The sequence below is a fragment of the Dasypus novemcinctus genome, chromosome 13, assembly GCF_030445035.2.
Source record: "Dasypus novemcinctus isolate mDasNov1 chromosome 13, mDasNov1.1.hap2, whole genome shotgun sequence".
NCBI classification, from domain to species: Eukaryota; Metazoa; Chordata; class Mammalia; order Cingulata; family Dasypodidae; genus Dasypus; species Dasypus novemcinctus.
This window is the reverse complement of record NC_080685.1, coordinates 52,496,881-52,516,151: the sequence shown is the minus strand read 5'-3', so window position 1 is coordinate 52,516,151 and position 19,271 is coordinate 52,496,881. Positions and strand designations below refer to the sequence as shown.

General features: G+C 42.2%; 2 protein-coding genes and 1 long non-coding RNA gene across 4 annotated transcripts in view; 1 reads left to right on the top strand and 2 right to left on the bottom strand.

The window, feature by feature from the left end:
* The first annotated feature begins 482 nt into the window (after positions 1–482).
* SERPINC1 (serpin family C member 1) lies at positions 483–16,654 on the top strand. The gene is made up of 7 exons (XM_004484770.4): positions 483–642; positions 5,374–5,740; positions 7,568–7,783; positions 8,643–8,780; positions 11,515–11,905; positions 13,042–13,106; positions 16,404–16,654. The coding sequence occupies exons 1-7, from the start codon at positions 602–604 to the stop codon at positions 16,578–16,580; spliced, it is 1,395 nt and encodes a 464-aa protein (XP_004484827.2). The 5' UTR covers positions 483–601; the 3' UTR covers positions 16,581–16,654.
* Positions 7,361–10,655, bottom strand: LOC111762231 (uncharacterized). Its single transcript, XR_002795397.3, has 2 exons — positions 10,547–10,655; positions 7,361–7,833 (listed from the first exon to the last, which is right to left on the bottom strand). It is a non-coding gene; the product is annotated as an uncharacterized lncRNA (long non-coding RNA).
* ZBTB37 (zinc finger and BTB domain containing 37) overlaps positions 11,661–19,271 on the bottom strand; it is a 33,190-nt gene continuing 25,579 nt past the window's right edge. For both annotated transcript variants that reach the window (XR_009188642.2, XR_009188641.2), the window contains exon 6: positions 11,661–11,951. The gene's annotated coding sequence lies outside the window, so the exon portion shown is untranslated. The remainder of the gene's footprint in view (positions 11,952–19,271) is intronic.

Sequence of the window (19,271 nt, the reverse complement as noted above, 5' to 3'; positions counted from 1 at the left end):
GTCACCTAGGCTCTCAAAAGCCTGAAGGTAGCACCTTGTTTCAGAAAGTTCATCTTCCCTCCCATTCTGATTAGTCATTATGGACTCTCTTTATTTCCCTAAAGAAAATTGTGTGGGAGAGAGAAGGTATTGTGCTGTGTAGAAAGTATGCTAGAAGTTTCTGAACATTCAACTTGCTCAATAATATTCACCTATTCCTATTTCCTGGTTTGGTTAACTAGGAAAACAAACAAACAAAAACTACTGAAGATAAAGTTTTTCTCAGTCAGTTATTCTCTGACCAAGTTTGAAATTTCCTTTTCCTTTATTCATGTGGAGAGCAGAGTGAGGGAGTATGGGCAGAAAAGGGGGCCATAATTTCCCTGGGCCTGACTGAACTTTAAAACTTTTTTACTAATTAAACAACACCGGGCTCTTCCCTTTACTTAACCCTGGGAGTTGGTCATCAACCTTTGACCCCAGTCTTTGTCTCCTGACAGGTCCTTTCCCCAACCCTGGCCTCTGGAACTTCAGTCAGATTTAGGGGAAAGAACCAGTTTTCAGAGAGATTGCCTCAGCCCACACGATTTCACTCACCCAGCTCTGTGGAAGATTAACGACCATGTTTTCCAATGGAGAAGAAATCACAGCTACTGGAAAAAGGTAAGAGGTGTGAGCTTTCCCTTTGACTGTCTTTACTGGGTTTTCTGATCCCTGAAGGTCTCATGAACATAACCTCAGGCACCTTTGAGATGGTCAGTCCCTTTCTCTGATGGTAACAGACAAAGACTTTTTTGGAAGAGGTCATTCCAAGCACCAACCTTTCCACCTAAGCCACACCTTAGATTCTTAGTCTAAGAAACAGGTGGGACATCTTCCCTTGTATTAAGATGCTGTGCCACACGCCAACAATCACAGCAGTCCAGGAGATTTGCCAAGGTAATTCCCCAGGGCCTGCCATACATCTGAAAAAGAAGTCAAATTTAATCTATGGAAACCTCCTATCAACCTTTTTTGTTCGCTCTTTCATTCGGCTCATGCTCCCTCCAAGATCTCAGTCAACTTTGACTAAAAAACTTTAGCCAGTACCCTTTCCTGAGACCCTCCTCCTTGATAACACATGCATTCCCTTTTTGATATGGGCTGTCATAGGAGGTTAGAAGTGAGGCTGTGGCTCTCCCATCTTAGCATTTCTTTGTTCCCTCAAACTCTGCTTGTATTTCCAAATAAGGCTGACAGGCAAAATTGGAAACAGAAGCCAGATGAGATGAATGGTAGGTTCCTCTCTCTCTGTTTCTTCACCCTACCTTCCATATCACACTTAGAGCCTCCACTTCTTTCCCACTCTGAGTCTCTGTTCTCAAAAGTGCTGCAGAGTTGGCCTCAGACTATGCAAGAAGATAAGTGCCTCCTTTCTGCCCCACTTTCCTGCCAGACCCATGCTTGCCCAGCAGACCACACCAGCGAGTCCTTTCTGCATTGTGTGCTGTCTTTTTCTGCCAAGGGAGGAAGACTGAGAAGACTTTTCTCTAGACTCAAAGACACCAAGGCAGCTGGAACCCCTGGTCTACCCTGCACCATGAGTCAGAGTTCAAATGATCTGTGGTCCAAGAAATCTCAGTTGTTGGGAAGGTTAGGGCCAGGGTTGTTGTCCCCCAGGCCAGAAAGGCCCTATCAGAGCATTGAGATCGCTCCCACCAGCTGGTCTCAATTTACCCCATCCAGGATCACTCTCACCTAATCACTTTCTAACCACATTCTTTTGAATGCATAGTACCCTCTGCATGAAATGTTCTCCTCCCAACTAGCCCACCCCAAGAGCTTTTCCTTATCCTTCAAAACTTGGCTCTTACCTTCCTGTGAAGCCTTCCCTGGTTGTCCCATAGCCAGGTAATGTAATCCATGCCTCCTCCCACTAGACAGTGAGCCCTTGAGGCTAAGCTCATTTCTTATACCTCTTCGTCCCTCAAGCTGGCAGATCCTGACTCCAGACAGATCTAGAAGGGCTTGCCTTGCTTTGGGTTCCAAGACCAGCTAGGTCCTTTCCCAACTGAAGCAGTCCCATCATCCCCTCCCCACCTCAAATTTAATCCAGGAGGTCCTGGGAACCTTTGTGTCGAGGAACAGTTTGCCCTGGATGCTGCAGAGGTCCCCAGAGGCAGGCCTGGACAGGACCCTGTCTGTCTTGCCTCCCTGCTTACCTATATAAGGCTGTCAGAACCACTTCATATAAATGGACTTCTTGTATTCTTAGAGTTTGATTCCCACCCAGGTTAGGAAACCCCTATGATCCACCACCAATGAGTGTCTGACTAGTCTCCACTTAGGCATAACAAGGAACAGGAGCATCACAACCTCATAAGAGGCCTATTTTATTTTCTTTTAATTACAGTTACCAGAAAATTCTTCCTTCTGTTGAGTCAAGATCGCCTTTCCATCACTGCCACCCACAGCTCTTGCCTCACGTGAAAGGTGCCTCCCCTGCTTCCTCTTGGGTCTTCTGACTGCTCACCCCAGACACAAGCTAGACTGCCACTGCTCCTCCTAATATTCATTGTTCAGATATGTGTGGCCTGAAAAGAGCAGAATTCAAGTGAGAGCATTGTTTTTTTTTTTTTTTTTTTGATTTTTGAGGGGCTGTGGACGCTGAGCATCTCTCAGGGAAAAGGACAATCTCTATAGTGTTTCTGGAAGCCACAGCATACTGTTGCCTCATACTGAACTGGTGACAGACCCAAACTCTTTTTTATACGCTGAGCCAAATATCCTATACTCTTTACTAATACAATTGATTTTTAAAAAACAAACAAACATTTATCTCAGTCATATTTTATTTTAGTTCTTGGTTTTTAGTTCCTTCTTCAGCTTTGCTCCAATCATTTTGAATTTCAACATTGTAATTAGTCTTTTTTTTTAAGATTTATTTATTTATTTATTTCTCTCCCCTTCCCCCCACCCGCCCTGGTTGTCTGTTCTCTGTGTCTATTCGCTGTGTCTTATTTGTCCACTTCTGTTGTCAGCGGCACGGGAATCTGTGTCTCTTTTTGTTGCATCATCTTGTTGCGTCAGCTCTCCGTGTGGGCTGTGCCATTCTTAGGCAGGCTGCACTTTCTTTCATGCTGGGTGGCTCTCCTTATGGGGCACACTCCTTGCGAATGGGGCTCCCCTACGCAGGGGACACCCCTGTGTGGCACGGCACTCCTTGCGCGCATCAGCGCTGCGCATGGGCCAGCTCCACACGGGTCAAGGAGGCCCGGGGTTTGAACCGCGGACCTCCCATGTGGTAGACGGACGCCCTAACCACTGAGCCAAGTTCGCTTCCCTGTGATTTGTCTTGTTAACTCATCCTCACAGCTTTATATCAGCCAAGGATTTGATAGGCATGCCTTCCATTTCTTCAACCACATTGCTGATAAAAAGAAATGTAATGGGGACAAGGATAAGAACAGAGCCAGGAGGCACATTGCTAGAGACTATCTCTCAAGATGAAGTCATTTGGAACGTAGGAGGATATGTATCTACCTAATTGTATTAACATACAGCTCACATTTCTCTGAATTGTCTACAAAGATATTACAGGAGATTTTATCTCTTGGTTTGCTTCACTGCAGTGTCCCAATTCTCCTCATTTGCCAATCTGGTTATCTCATCTAAAAAACAAAACAAAACAAAAAACTGGAAAAGGAGATTAGCTAAATTTACCTTCAGTGAACGCATGTTAATGACTAGTGATCCTTATATATCTATGTATTTTATTTTCAAAAGGCTCATAAATCATCTTTTAAATAATATTTTGGTTTTGCTGAAACTGGCACTAAGTTGGGTTCTATGTAGTTACTGGGGTCAAAACTTCCCCACTTTCTGAAGTTTACTTGTTTCTAGTCTTCCGTCAGCTGTCACATTGTCCATAATTTCTCTAAAATCATTAATGTTTTTGTCTTTTCTGTAAGCTATTTTGGCACAGGTGGCCACAATTTGTGAAGGCATCTTTAACCCAGTTAACAATGGCCAGGTCTCTCTGGCCATCTCTGGGATCTGCAAGGTGGAGCTGTAAAGTCACTGGATTTAGCTTTCTTGGAGGAATGATCTTGAGCAACACCGTCAATATCTCTGGGGCAGTTTCCTCATTTGTCATTGAAGGCAAATGCATGTATCTTCCTCCCATGTTTGGTATGAGAAATAACTAGGCGGCACTGCCAACCATGTGCCAGACACATATCAGCACTTAGAAAATATTAGTTGAATCTAATTCTTGGATTTTACTTCCTTAACTTACAAAATTTGTTCCACCCTTACGGGTTGCTAGAGTAAATGGAGTTTAGTAAACTTTGCACCTTTTCTCCCACGAGAGGTATGTCTTTGCCTTGTTCATTTTCTTACCGCTTTGTGCCCTCCTCATGGTCTCCTGTAATTTCTATCAGCATCTGCTCATCCCAGTCCTTGTGCCTCACACCTCTTGAATCTGGGTCACAGCTTGGTATGTGACCTTTTAAGATGGGCCCAGCCAAATGTATCTTATATGATCCCATCTATGTCTTTATATACCTCCCCTTTCACTTCTCTCTGGGAATGACAATATTGTCATAATTTACTTTTTTAGTTTCCTTTTTTCCATTCCACACTCCTCTTACAGTGTCTAGCTAGCTTTTCTTTTAAGTCTGGAATCCATTCCTGACTCCTGCCAATTTTCCTTCCCTTTGCCTCTTGTAATATTGGATGGCATGGTGAGCTGCTTTTTTTCAAGACTTTGTCACTTCATTTCTTAGTTAAAGTTAAGACCAATGTAGTAGATTCTGCTTCTTTTTAAAGGTAATGAGATTAGTGATTTAACAAATCAGGAATACTTCAAATGTTCTAAATAGACCCACACTGTCAATAGGAATCTTGATCACCCAAGCCCTCCAGCATTCTCTGTCTTGCCCATGCTGCCAGCATTGATGTCTCAATTTCAATGATCTGCATCAACCTCCTGTTGTGGGCTCTTTGGAGATACTTAGAGCCTCACACCTTCTGTTTCCCCTCCTCTCTTTACCTTCCAGCTCTTCACCATGCTTCCTCCTTCGGGTCCACAGATTTCATTGAACATATATATCTACTTAACATAAGCTGCCCTTCTGCAGTTTCTGGTGTTTGTTTCACAACACAGTGTCCTCTTCCACTGTCCTAGTCATGAATGTCACCCAACAAGGCTCAGTTATGTCTCTGAGATTCTACTTACTTCCTCATGTTAAAACACCAATTTCCAGTTTCCTTCTAAGTAAAACTGCAAGCAAGAATTATAGCGGCCCTAAGACTCTCAGTCATCTAAGAAGTCAGATACCTGTTCCTCGAATCCTTTTGTCATGTCTTCTAGTGGTTAAGTTCAGCTTAACTCGGCTTTCTGTCTCCCTGTAGGAAGGTGTGTCTTCTTTCCTTCTTGCTTGTCAGCCTCTGGAGCTGTGTGGCCTGTCATGGGAGCCCTGTGGAAGACATCTGCACAGCTAAGCCCCGGGACATTCCTGTGAATCCCATGTGCATTTACCGCTTCCCAGAGAAGAAGGCAGCTGGGGATGAAGGCTCAGAGAAGATCCCTGAGGCCACCAACCGGCGGGTCTGGGAATTGTCCAAGGCCAACTCCCGCTTTGCCACCACCTTCTATCAGCACCTAGCAGACTCCAAAAATGACAATGACAACATTTTCCTGTCACCTCTGAGTATCTCCACGGCTTTTGCCATGACCAAGCTGGGTGCCTGTGACAACACCCTCAAGCAGCTGATGGAGGTACAATCCAAAGTCCTCTGCCTAGCCTACTTGCTGGGACCACCTTTCAGCACTCCATAAGTCCAATGGCTCCTAAACCAGCACTAAAGTTCACTGGAAGAGCTCCTCATGGGTTGTGATTCCTTTGAAAATTAATTTTTTAAAAAAATTACTACCTGGATGTCTGCTTTCTAAATCTGAGTTTGCTCTTTTGGGGTTACCTTAAAATGAGAGATAGCATGCTTCTCTTCTTAGCCATTCTTTCATTTATGTATTTATTAATTCATTTGATGATTTATGTGTTTATTCATTCACTGCCTCTTCTGTGCCAGGCATTGGGCTAGATGGGGGTTCCCAGTTCCTGCCCTAGGGAAGCCTACCATCTAGTGAGCTCAGGCATATGGGTTCTTAGGGTGAAGATTATAGTACAGTGTATTGAGATCTGGGGTTCAGGGAAACCAAGAGAAACCTTAAGCTGTGAGAACCTTTTCTGGCTCTGAGCAGTGTTGGTAATTTCTAGTCAGTGACTTAGGTTCTCCCCTTTTACTGGGAGGGACTTGGGATAAGAGAGAAAAAATGTCATTGATTAAGCAACTAGAATTATAATAAGCCATGAATTAGAAGCTCTGGATCATTAATCTGTCCATGGCTTATGTGCCTTTATGCTAGATCATACTTGGAAACAAAGATAATCAACAGGGAGGTATAAGGTCCTTCAGTGTGGTACAGAGTATTTACTTGAATCCTAGATACTAAAGTCTGTAGATCTTAGGAAGGTTTACTTTTACTCTAGTGACCAGATTTCCACTGAAACTTATCCACTTCTGCTCAGCTTTCTGGGATGGGTTAACCCAAGCCTTTACTGCACAAAATAAACTATAGCTTTAGAAACTCTTAAGGGCCTTCTCTGGCCCTCAGTAAACTACAACAACATTGGTCTCAAAGCACTCCCACATCCCCCATGTCTGTCCCTAAGTGAGATCTGAAATGAGACCTTTCCTAGAAGAAGAGCAGAAGCAGAACAAGGTTACAAACCTAGCATGTACTTTGGTTCCCCATCTTCTGTGAAGAAGATGAACATGACATCATGTGTTGGAAAGGTAGGGTGAGAGTAGGATGGGACTGTATCTCTCTGTAGAAGAGAGAAACAGCACCAAGCTTTTTGGCCAAAGACATCAACCCAAAGGAAGTGCATACTGAAGCAATATCAGAAAAATCAAAGGCAGAGAACAGATAAAGCCAGAAAGCCTCTCGTAGCCTGAGAAAAGAATGCAGAAGGAAGGAGTTGCCTTGGTGGTGGTGGTGGTGATGGTGATGGTGGGGGATTGAGCTATTACAGCTGGATGTGGCGATGAATGTTGTACAAGACCTTTAAGTCTTTTTTTAACTCTGAGACTCCAATTCTGGGCCTGTTTAACCCTTGCTAGTAGAATCTTTTTTTTTTTTTTCTTACCACCAGCACTCCAGAGCCCCCAGAACAGCTGCCCCAATGGATTTCCCGGAAGTGTTTTTTACAAGAGGGGTCATTGTCCTCACTTCCTCTCTCTGTCCAGACCACCAGGAGGACTTTTCCCATTCCAGCAAGAAAACATCTGAGTGTTGGTCTAGAGCACTTTAGAGACTTTGGGTGGTATCCCAGTCTTTCTTTTTTCCCTTGCTTCTTACTTCTTTTATCCATTTATTTATTTTTAAAATATGTGATGAGCATTTATGCTGTACTAGGCAGTATGCCAGAAGGAACTCACCACTGAGGTGCCTGTTAGTCAGGAGCTGATAGCACTATACTTATCACCAGTGTAAGCCAGGCTGCCCCATTATATTATTACCATTTTCATTTGGCTTCTACAGGTGTTTAAGTTTGATACCATCTCTGAGAAAACATCTGATCAGATACACTTCTTCTTTGCCAAACTGAACTGCCGACTCTATCGAAAAGCCAACAAATCCTCTGATTTGGTATCAGCAAACCGCCTTTTTGGAGACAAATCCCTTACCTTCAATACCACTTACCAGGACATCAGTGAGGTAGTATATGGAGCCAAGCTCCAGCCGCTGGACTTCAAGGTGAGTTGCAGATGTCCCTGATCTCAGTTTTTTTCCTACCCATTCTGAGACTAAGGAAATAGAGAAATAGGGTCCAAATGAACACTGCTGTGCTTTCTGAGTGGTGGAGGGAAAACTACAAGTCAGACCCCCTGGACTACTTATTCTTGCTTGAAACCCAAGAAATCAGTCATTGCATTCAATGCATTCAATGGCATCTATGGCTTTGACAAAGTCAAATAAATAATAAACTTTTCATTTCATCCACCAATTTCAAATAAATACTAAAGAGCATTCTGGAGTACCCATTCTATAAGATACTTTGCCAATTTTTTTTTTTAAGTTACCATGGTCAAATAAAATTGGTGCATGCTGCATATTATATTTCCCTCTTGGAGATTTATAAACACATGATCTTATTAAGTGGTCTGAGAAGTCCTGCAATAAAGAAAACTGCTGACTTTATTCAGTCATCATTTCTCAAGCTCACTGACTTCGTGGGCCTTTCCCCCACTCATTAGCTTCCCATGGAACACATTTTGTAAACTCTACTTGAGTGAGTATAAGTTTTCCAAAGTCAGAGAAGATATTTTTGTCTTCTTTTTTCCTATACTTTCTCCTTTCTTCACTTTTAATTCTTTATTTCTTCCTATTTCCCTTTCTTTTCTTTCACTTTCTTCTGTTTAATATGTAATATATATACAGAAGATTCACACCACCATACCAGATATGTGGGGTTTCCCCATTTGGGTTGTAAAGATGGCTTCTTAACTCAAAGGTTGGAAAGGGCAGAGGGATGATGAACAAAATAAAATGCTGCCTGTGTAAATGGAAAAGTTAGAATAGCACAGTGTGTAGTTTTGTTTCTTATTCCCCTTAGGAAAATGCAGAACTGTCCCGAGTGACCATCAACAACTGGGTGGCCAATAAGACTGAAGGGCGTATCAGGGACGTCATTCCCCCAGATGCCATCAACGAGCTCACCGTCCTAGTGCTGGTTAACACCATTTACTACAAGGTACTCAAAATGGCATGGGAAACACCCTGGGGATTTCCTCTTGTCCTCTGGCCCACCGTCTCCCACACTAACCAGAATTTTGGGCATGTGAAGGTAGATTTTCTCTGAGAAATGGTTGATGCATGGTTGAGTGGACAGGCAAATCTGCTGAGAACCATGTCTGCTGGGCTGAGGCCCAGGAGGGCCTGGTAGTATGCCTGGCCCAGGGGTGACAGTGCACAGCTGCAGTGTGTGCATGGTGATTGATGGGTGTTGAATTGTGTGCTCCACAAAAGGCATGTTCAGGTCCCAACTCCTTGTCCAGTGAATGTGGGCCCATTTGTAAATAAGACCTTCCAAGATGTTTTAGTTAAGAGTGCCCAAAGTGAGTGAGGGTGGGCCTTAATCCAATGTAGCTGAAGTCCTTACAAGCAAAGAAAATTGGACATGGAAAGAGAAAATACAGGGAGCAGCCAGAAGCTGGAAGTCAATGGAAGCTGGTAGAGAAAGGAGAAGATGCCACCATGTGCACTGCCATGTGATGAAAAGGTCAGGAACCCCTAAGATTGCTAGCTAGCCAGAAGATACTGACCCAGAGAGAGGGTAAGCCTTCTAGCCACTGAAATTACGAGCCAATAAACTCCTGTTGTTAAGCAGACCCATTGTCTGGTATCATGGTATTTGTTTTAGCAGTTAGCAGCTGGGAAACGAACAGTGATAAACTCTCATATATATATATATATATATATATATATATATATATATATATATATATATATATGAGACATATATATATATATATATATATATGAGACATATATATATATATATATATGAGACAATTTCTTTTGTCTGGTTACCTCCATTTTGAAATTTGAAATAAAATGACAGCATCTATCAACAATCCTGAGTGATGAGATTTTCTCCATTACATGAAGCAGCCTCTCTTAGGTCCCCTGGCCTACAGCATCTGAACCTCCAGATAACAGGCTCACTTCAGTCTTAGAAGAGACCCTGTTATTTGACCAGGATGGCCTAGTCTTCCTCCTAGAGTCGAGAGTTCTAATGACTGGTCCAGCTTGATTGCATTGGGGAAGGAAGATGAGGAGAGGGAAGTGGGAATAAACAAACCATTGAGGCTCAGGAGGGCCACTTGTTTAAGGCAGGTGGGACTGGGGCACATTCGCCCGTCCTGAGATATGTTCCATAGAACTTCTTCCCTCCCACAGGCCCCAGGAATTTTGCCAGCCACTGCTGTCACCAACTACTCTGTCTCTTGGATGCAAATAGGTTGCATTTCCACAATTTCTATCACCCTTTACCATTTACAGAACACTTTGTCATATATTAGCCCTTTAGATCCATACAATATCACATATAAGACCATGGGTCCCTCAGAAGAATCACCTAGTTTAAATCCTGACTTCAATTTCTGACTGTGTGAACTTGGAAGCTACCACAGACCTTTCTATGCCCCAATTTCTGCATCTATAAAATGATGATAATGGTAAATCTACTTTGTGGGGTTGCTGAGAGGATTGAATAAGTTAATGCATGTAAAATGTTTATGACAGTGCCAGACACATAGTAAGCACTCTATAAATATTAGCTATCACTAGCTTCTAATTTTAACAGATCAGGAACACTCAGAAGAGTTAAATGGCGTGTCCCAAAACCGAAGAGCCAAAAAGTGATAAGGAATGGTAATTATCTTCAGAAACTTCAAAGGGGTGTCTTATACTTCAGAGGCCCTCCCAACTTTGAACAGGATGTCGACCAGGACTCACCCTTTGCCTGACAGGGCTTGATGACAACTCCCTGGGATTGTCATTTTCCTGGCTTTTCCTCTTCTCGGTCAGAGACCAGCACTTTGGAGGTTGACCTTCAGGGAAGAGGCTGGTGGGAGGCCAGAAAGCAAAAGGCAATTAGATTTAAAGTAGAGAAGAGACTTGCAAAGAGGCTTGTAAGCTGTTCTTGGTTTTAGCTTTTATTTTTCTGATTATAAAAGCAAAGAAAGCAAACCAAAAAAATGCAAAAAGTTACTGCTGCAAATCTGGAAAATACAAAAAAGTACTCAGGGGAAAAAAAGCACTTAATAATTCCATCACTTTGCAATAAACCTTTTCATGTACTTCCTTCCAGTCTTTATAATAATACAATGTGAATGTTTCCTGTGTCAATAAATATTCTCCTATCCACAAGATGGAGGAATAGAGTATGGATTAGAGTGGACTTACTGGTGTTCTGCTGGGGAACTGTTGTGATTAGTAAGGGAAGAAATTGTAGTAGTGATATGGAGAGGGTGGCCACAGTGACTGCTGATGGTCAGGAGAGGGAAGAAGAGATACGGTCTGGGGGCATTTTCAGGATCTGGAGTTGTCCTAGGTGGTATTGCAGGGACAGATGCTGGACATTGTGTGTCCTGTCGTGGCCCACTGGGTGGACTGGGGGAGAGTGCAAACTACAATGTGGACCACTGTTCATGTGCTGCAGTAGTTCTCCAGAATGTATTCGCCGGGTGCAGTGGATGTGCCACAATGATGAAAGAGTTTGTTGATGTGGGGAGGGGTGGCGTGGGTGGGGTGGGGGGTATATGAGGACCTCATATTTTTTTAATGTAATATTTAAAAGAAAATAAAGAAGGAAAAATAAAAAAAGAGCCTATGAGGAACCTAAGAGGAAAAAATAAATAAATAAATATTCCTCTATGGATGCTTTATTCTTCTTGCTTTGTAATTCTGGTTTCTTCTTCCAGGGCCTGTGGAAGTCAAAGTTCAGCCCTGAGAACACAAGAAAGGAATTGTTTTACAAGGCTGATGGGGAATCGTGTTCAACTTCTATGATGTACCAAGAAGGCAAGTTCCGCTATCGGCGTGTGGCAGAAGGCACCCAGATCCTGGAGTTGCCTTTCAAGGGTGATGACATCGCCATGGTGCTCATCCTGCCCAAACCTGAAAAGAGCCTGGCCAAAGTGGAGAAGGAACTCACCCCGGAGTTGATGCAGGAGTGGCTGGATGAGCTGACGGAGATGCTGCTGGTGGTCCACGTGCCCCGCTTCCGCATCGAGGACAGCTTCAGCGTGAAGGAGCAACTGCAAGACATGGGCCTTGTGGACTTGTTCAGCCCTGAAAAGGCCAAGCTCCCAGGTGAGTGGAAGAAGGACGTCCCTCCTCTCTCTGCCCCCAAGGTGGTCTGATCAAAGGCAAAAAGGGTTGGAGCAGACAGGGTAGAAAAGAGCAAAGAATCAGGACACTTGGATTCTAATCCCAGTTCTACTGCCAGCTTGCAGAAATCCCTTCTTCCCTCAAGGCCTCAGTTTCCTTGTCTATAAAAGGATGTTTCTGTAGGATTTCCATGGGCCTAGCTGGCACTGGCACCCTATGAGTCTATAACTGGAAGAGGAGATGGGACTGGGTGGAATTCAGAGCAAGAAGGCCGATATGATTAAGAGCTGGGGACATCTGGGTCACACAAAATAGGCATAGCTGACATTTAGTAGCCCTTTGCTTGATATTCCTAAGGGCTCATATGTTGTCCTTAAGGTCACTTGGACAGAAGCATCTAAACTTTTGTGAGTTGTGATACTTTAGTATTGGTGTTTAGTTGGTTTGTTTCCTCCAACTGACCATCTTTTAAAAGTATACATTAAAATCTCTTTAGGAAGTGGATGTGGCTCAAGTGATTAAGCACCTGCTTCCCATATGGAAAGTCCTGGGTTTGGTTCCCAGTGTCTCCTAAAAGTAAAACAAACAGACAAACAAGCAAAACAAATGAGAAAAACCAACTCAGGGAAGCTGATGTGGTTCAGTGGTTGAGTGCTGGCCTCCCATACACAAGGTCCCACATTCAATCCCTGGTCCCTGTACCTAAAAAAAAAAACTTTTCAAATGAAGAAGTTTCATGTTCAGTAATAAAGCTGAACTTTACTTTCCTGTATTTAAACTACATCTGAAAACCAATCTCTCTCCTACAAATGTTGCTGGACTAGAAAGAAAGATATTCCTACTAGATGGAATGAGTCTTTCTTTGGGAACAGTGTCCTCTCCAGAGCTGAAAAATGAGAATGATTTCACAGGTGCCAGGCTGAATAAGCCCAAAGCACTTTATTATTCTTAGCATGTATTAATTTTGGGGGGTCATTAGGTGAGGGTCTAGAATTTCTTCCTATTTCTCACAAAAGCCCAAAAGAACCTCAATTCGAATTGAATTCCTTTCTGAGGGTTGAAGTCAACCTTCTTCCATATCACAGAGATTTGCCTTCTCTGGTCTTTCTTTTTTCCAGGTATTGTTGCGGAAGGCCGGAACGACCTCTATGTCTCAGATGCATTCCATAAGGCATTTCTTGAGGTGAGTCCACCTTCCTTTGCCTCTCTTCCTATGCTGCTTTTCTGTTAATATATGATACCTCTGCCAATACATGGATATCTTGTGGTATTTATAACTTTGGTGTTCTTACTCCATTGGCTTTTATGCTATAAAGATAGGAGATGCATGAACAGCAGGACACAACTGTGGTGAAAGTCGTGTTTGCAGTGTCCTTCCATTTCCAAATCTGTAGCTCCCTCTTCCCTGTAGCTTGCTTCCATGCAGCCCTCCCCTGAAGCTCCCATGGTCTGATTGTTCTGCCTTCCCTTCCCCTGCCTTTCCTGCAGCAGGTCAGGAATATAGAATTGTTTGGGCCTGGATTCCTGGGAAACACCAATATTGAAGGGGGTGACAACAGAGGAAAAGGAGACGGCAAAGGCCACCGAGAAAGAATCTAGAGGGAAGGATGAGGGCCAGGAGAGTATAGGCTCGTGGAAACCCAGACAGGAACGTTAAGAAAATGAAAATCCAGTAGGAAGATTGAAAAGTGACTATAGGTTACCTTTCCCTGAGGAATTTAAACAAAACAGCGAAGGCACATGCCTAATTGGAATGGCTGAAAAGCAAATGGAAGATAAGGAAGGGGAGCTGGGTGAGTGTCTGAAAGTGTAATCCAGCAAACTAGAGCACTAGAGCACTAGACTACATTGCAGAAAACAAAAAGTTAGGTGGTCAAATAAATGTATATGCTCCTAAGTAGACTAAAAAAAGAAAAAATACAACAACAAAGAATGTTTATGCTCTTATTTGGACATTATGCACACTGGTGACTTGAAATTTGAGAAGTCCTCCATTGAAGAAAACTGTTGAATATTACTTAACCTAGTATTTTCCCAGTTGATGTGCCCATGGAATCCTTTTTGGAGTAATAACTATGCACAGTTCATGGGACTTCTGGTTCTCAAATACTGGTGAACAATATTAGTCATCTGGGGAACTTGACCATTAGAGATTCTGGGATAGGGCTGAGAATCTTCATATTTACAAATCTCTTCAGGTGATTTGGATGCAAAACTGGGTTGGGAACCACTGATGTAGACTATTCTTTGGGGAACCAGGCTATGAAGTAAAAGAAGATGGGCCAATGTTAGAAAAGGTCACAGGATGGAGGAAATTGGAAAGAAAGGAGGTTGTAGCCAAACAGGATCCAGAGTATGGTGCTATTAATTATAGTTCCAGGGTCCAAGTTCAGTGACAGACATGTGGTTAGGAGAAGAGTGGAGGGATCAAGGGATAGGAGGTAAAATTAATTTTAATGGGAATGAAGAAATGTGATAGCTTAAAAAACAAATTATAGTCTGAGACAAGGATACTATAATTATAATTGCAAAGGCAGAGGAGCTTTGAGAAATGGCAAGTCCAAGGTGTAGCCATGGGTCTGGTTTGCTTAAGTGGAGTAAAGGTAATGCTCATTGGGTTTGATGAGATGAAAGAAATGGAGGTTAGCGTGTTGAAAGGGTCTCTTACTAAAATATTGTAATTGTCTAGGACAAATGATGGCAGGAGTTGGAGTAGAAAGAAAGGCTGTGATCTAGGTGCCAAATCCTCAATGTGGGAATATAATCTATAGAATAGATCTTGGTGACCTGTAGAACAACAGCATTATAGAGATCTATCTCAAAGGTCTGAGGTAAGAATAAGGGTACATGATTGTGGGATTCATGGTCTGGCAAGTATTCCCCTTCCTCAACTCTCCTAATGAGGTCATCTAGATAAGTGGTTTTAGAAGTAAAAATGACACTGTGAATACTCCTTTCCATATGGGTTATGAAAGAAAGAACACTCAGTCAAGAAGACTACAAGGAAGGATGTCCTTGTTTTAGCTCTTATTGAAAATCCTCTTCTAAAGACCCCAAATAAAGATGGTCAACTCAGATCTCCTCAATGGCATTGAGTTACTATTAGAAAGAAGCAGAGGTCTGGATCTATTTTGGCCACCTAAGCCCACTAAACAATGACCCAAACTTCCTCTGCGACCCTTTGAACAGTTGTTTTCCTTGAAAATCTTGGCAACTCAATACATGGAATTCCAACTAATTTTATTTCTTGGGAAACCATTAAAAATCAGAACCTAATTTGAATAAAAGAATCCTGGTCTTGTGAACACTCCAGTTGACTCATAAATTTAGTCCTAAAGTGATCATGTAATAGACACTGTGGAGTGGGAAGGAAGGAGGGAGGAAAAGAAAAAGAAACAGAGAAACATGATCAACCTAATTCACAAAGCTCCCGGATCTGAGGCACTTTCATTTAGAAGTGCAGAGTTTGTTTAATGAAATTCTGGAACCCCAGGCAAAATTTTCTGAAGATCTCTTTCTCTGCAGTGATTCTGCTTATTAGCCAAATTTAAATATTGTGATTCCTATTTCTCCAAGAATTATTCATCTCATCCAGCCAGAGGATGCTCCACTTTTCCTAAGCTAGGTCCTGTGTGTCTCCTTGGAGCATCTGCATATGGTGACTTGATGCTTTACTCCAAGAGTGAAACCATCTTGACTATAGAACTCTGATCTTGAGTCAAAAATCTTTTAGCAGGTGATACCAAATAATCCTCTCATAACACCAAGTACAATGGTGGCAGCTAGAAATGTGTCAACCTTGTATACAACCAGATTTTTGATTCAGGGATTATCTGAATGGAACCCTTGTAATTATTATCTACCATGTCATTTCACCTTCTACAAGTGCTTTCATCAATATTTACTGCATGAGGGAAGCGGACTTGGCCCAATGGATAGGGCCTACCATATGGGAGGTCCGAGGTTCAAACCTGGGCCTCCTTGACCCGTGTGGAGCTGATGTACGCAAGGAGTGCCATGCCACACAGGGGTGTCCCCCATGTAGGGGAGACCACATGCAAGGAATGCGCCCCATAAGGAGAGCTGCCCAGCTTGAAAGAAAGTGCAGCCTGCCCAAGAATGGCGGCACACACACGGTGAGCTGACTCAACAAAAAGAAACACAGATTCCCGGTGTGGCTGATAAGGATAGAAGTGGTCACAGAACACAGAGCACATGGACACAGAGAGCAGACAACTGGGGGGGGGGGGGGGCGGTGTGGGAGGGGGAAGGGGAGAGAAATTTTTAAAAATCTTAAAAAAAAATTTTACTGCATGAAAGAATGAATGAAAGTAGGGTTCTGGAGAGATCCCAACCTGACCTGAGTGTACTCTCTAATGGAAAATAGCATTTTGGGGAATTGCTCTGCCTGTGAATGGTTTACCCATCTAAAATAAACTGGAGATTAATGTAGTGGTTTTGTTTCTTACGTGACTGGCAGGTCAATGAGGAAGGCAGTGAAGCTGCAGCAAGTACTGTCATCGGGATTGCTGGCCGTTCGCTGAACCCCAACAGAGTGACCTTCAAGGCCAACAGGCCCTTCCTTGTTCTGATAAGGGAAGTTGCTCTGAACACTATTATATTCATGGGTAGAGTAGCTAACCCTTGTGTTAACTAAAGTGTTCTTATTCTTTGTATCTCTTCCTATTTTGGTTTGTGAATAGAAGAATAAATACAATCATAACCTCACAATTATGAATGGGCATTATCACTTGAAACAAAGACAAGGAAAGTTTGAGAAAAGGATAGTGATTTGGTAGGATGATGCTTTCAATTGATGTCTACCCAGTGAAAACACCTGGGTCAAGTCAAAATGGAGAGGGATATGTTACTGCTTCATTGTGAAAGAGCTTAGGCATCTGAAAGGGCAGGAGGAGCTTGAATCCCTCATACTAAAAGAATCCAAAAATTTTAAACAAATTAATATCTATGTATAGAAAAGCAATTCAAATATGAGTATTAAACCATTTAATTCTCAAACCACTCACATGCATAATGTTCTTTAACACAGTGTTAAAATAAAGAGGAAAATGCATTTTGTATACAAACAGAATTTCAAGTATACAGTAATAGACTTTTTTTTCAGATTACTAACCAAGTTGCTAAAATTTCATTCACATTGTTCTTAAAGCTGCTCAACGAAAAAGCTTTTGCTAAACTGCTTTAAATATGTTTATATAAATCCATCTTTACTTTCTTTGACTCTCCCTCCCCCAACCCCTGTTCTCTGCCCACCCTCCTGCCCTCCCCCCTCCCACCACACAACAGGGCTCCTGGGGCTTTAGTAGACATGCAACCCCTCCAAGAACTATTAGCTTGTCATCAGGGGAAGGACAGAATCTACAGGAGGAGAGACTGAGTACACCTGCCAAATTATGGGAGAATAAATTTGATACTTCCGACTACACAAACCAGGTTCATAACCTATAGCTTTTGTGTTTTCTCTTGATTAATCAACAGGACCTCAACAATCTCCCACAATTTGGTAGCTGAGAAAATAACTCTATTAGGTATTTTCCCTAGTGAAACTTCCAAAATCAGGGTAGGCATTTTAAAAACTCTTTCATTTTGGTGGTTGTTTCTTTTCCCCTTTGGCAGGGGGTGGGAGGGCAGTTTTTAAAAATGGAAGTTATTATTTGTGGGTTTTCATTAAGGAATTTGGTTAATTTCACATGGTCTGACAAGAGTTCTTCCTCAGCTCTCCTCTTGAAGTAATCTGGCTTCAGGGCCATGAACTCTCCTTAGGAATTAAAGTGCATTTTTCAGTAAAAGGGTGCAGGGTGGAGGGTGGTTTACACTTAAGTGATAATGATTAAAGGAGTGTGGGGTGAGAGAGAATTCTATTTAATATATATAGGTATTGATAGTTAAGGTCATAATAAAAAACAGATATTCTCTAAGGAAATAAGATGTACAAATCCAGGCCAGCACCTTTAGTGATGCAAGTGCATTATGCTGGCTCATGATTTTTCTGATGCATCTTTATTAATGGAGTAATTGCTTCAGATGAAAGACATAAACCTCAAATGTTAGTTTTTTCAAAGGGAAAAAACATACTGGTAAGTTCTAACAGTTAAAAATACACTATCCCATTCCCTTTCAGGGATAATAAAATTTTAGAAATTGATTGTCTGTTTTGATACAAATCTTTCTTGACTAGCAAGTTGTGATAATGTTGTTAGATAAGTTCCTTGCTTACAAATACTATGGCAGCTTTTAAATAGGAAGAGGTGGGCAGAGTGGATCCTTGCTATCAATCAGTATTAACTCAGGGGAAGTGAAATTTTCCTATTATCCCTTTATTTGATAGCTACCACCAGAATCTTATTTTCTGACTATTTCCCATTAAATGCTTCACAATTTCTTGAGGGGGGAAAACCCCGAGTTCCCAATAAGTATATGCTACATTATCAGCTGTACAAAGAAGTGATGCGCTCAAGATGAGAAGGAGGAACATGTCCTGGATTCTGGCCTCTGAGTCCAGTGTGATCTGCTTTTCACAGTGACTAGTGGGAAGGCACACTGCCAGGGACAGATTGATGGGGACAGCTGTCACCCACCGTGTTATAAGCACCATAGAGAACAGTTGGATAGATTTCTTTCAGACTGTGTCCATCTGAAAGAAACCAAACTTTTGCTACATTATCTTTTCTCTCTTTGAGCCCTCAGCCTTCTTCCTCCACTCTGAGGCAGAACATGAGCCAGTCCCATTCTTAAATTATGAGGAGACACAAAATCTGACATGCAGGATATTCAGAGTTCCAATTTTAAGATTTCTTGAAGAAGCCATTGGTGCCTGACTGAACTGGCAGTTCCATCTAAGTTTTGCCATCAAATCACAAAATAAGTTAAAAGGCTTAAACTGTGAACTCACATCAGAGCAGATAAAAAGTTAATGGACTGAGATAGAACACATTTCATTTGCCTATATAGTATGGGAACTTTTTTCTTTTATTGTGGTAGGGGGATAGGGCAGGGTAGTGAAACTAGTCAGATTCAGATTTGTTTAGCTCTTTCAGAAAGGATTTTCTAGAAGTTTAAGAGGAATCAGCAAGCGAACAAGTAGGGCAGAAGAACTTCACAGTCCTGACAGGGAATTCCTCAAAGGGAATTTGCTTCATTCCTTACTTAAAATAAAGTACAAGTCCACATGTTTACCTTTCACCATTACTTCCTCATCCTCCTCATCTACCTCATCCACCCTCCCCACCAAAATCTTAAAATCCAGTGCTGGTATGATTTAAAGTTAGTAAGTTTTCACAGTACTCCACAAAGTTCTTCAGTATCAAAACCCTAAAGGGCTACTTCC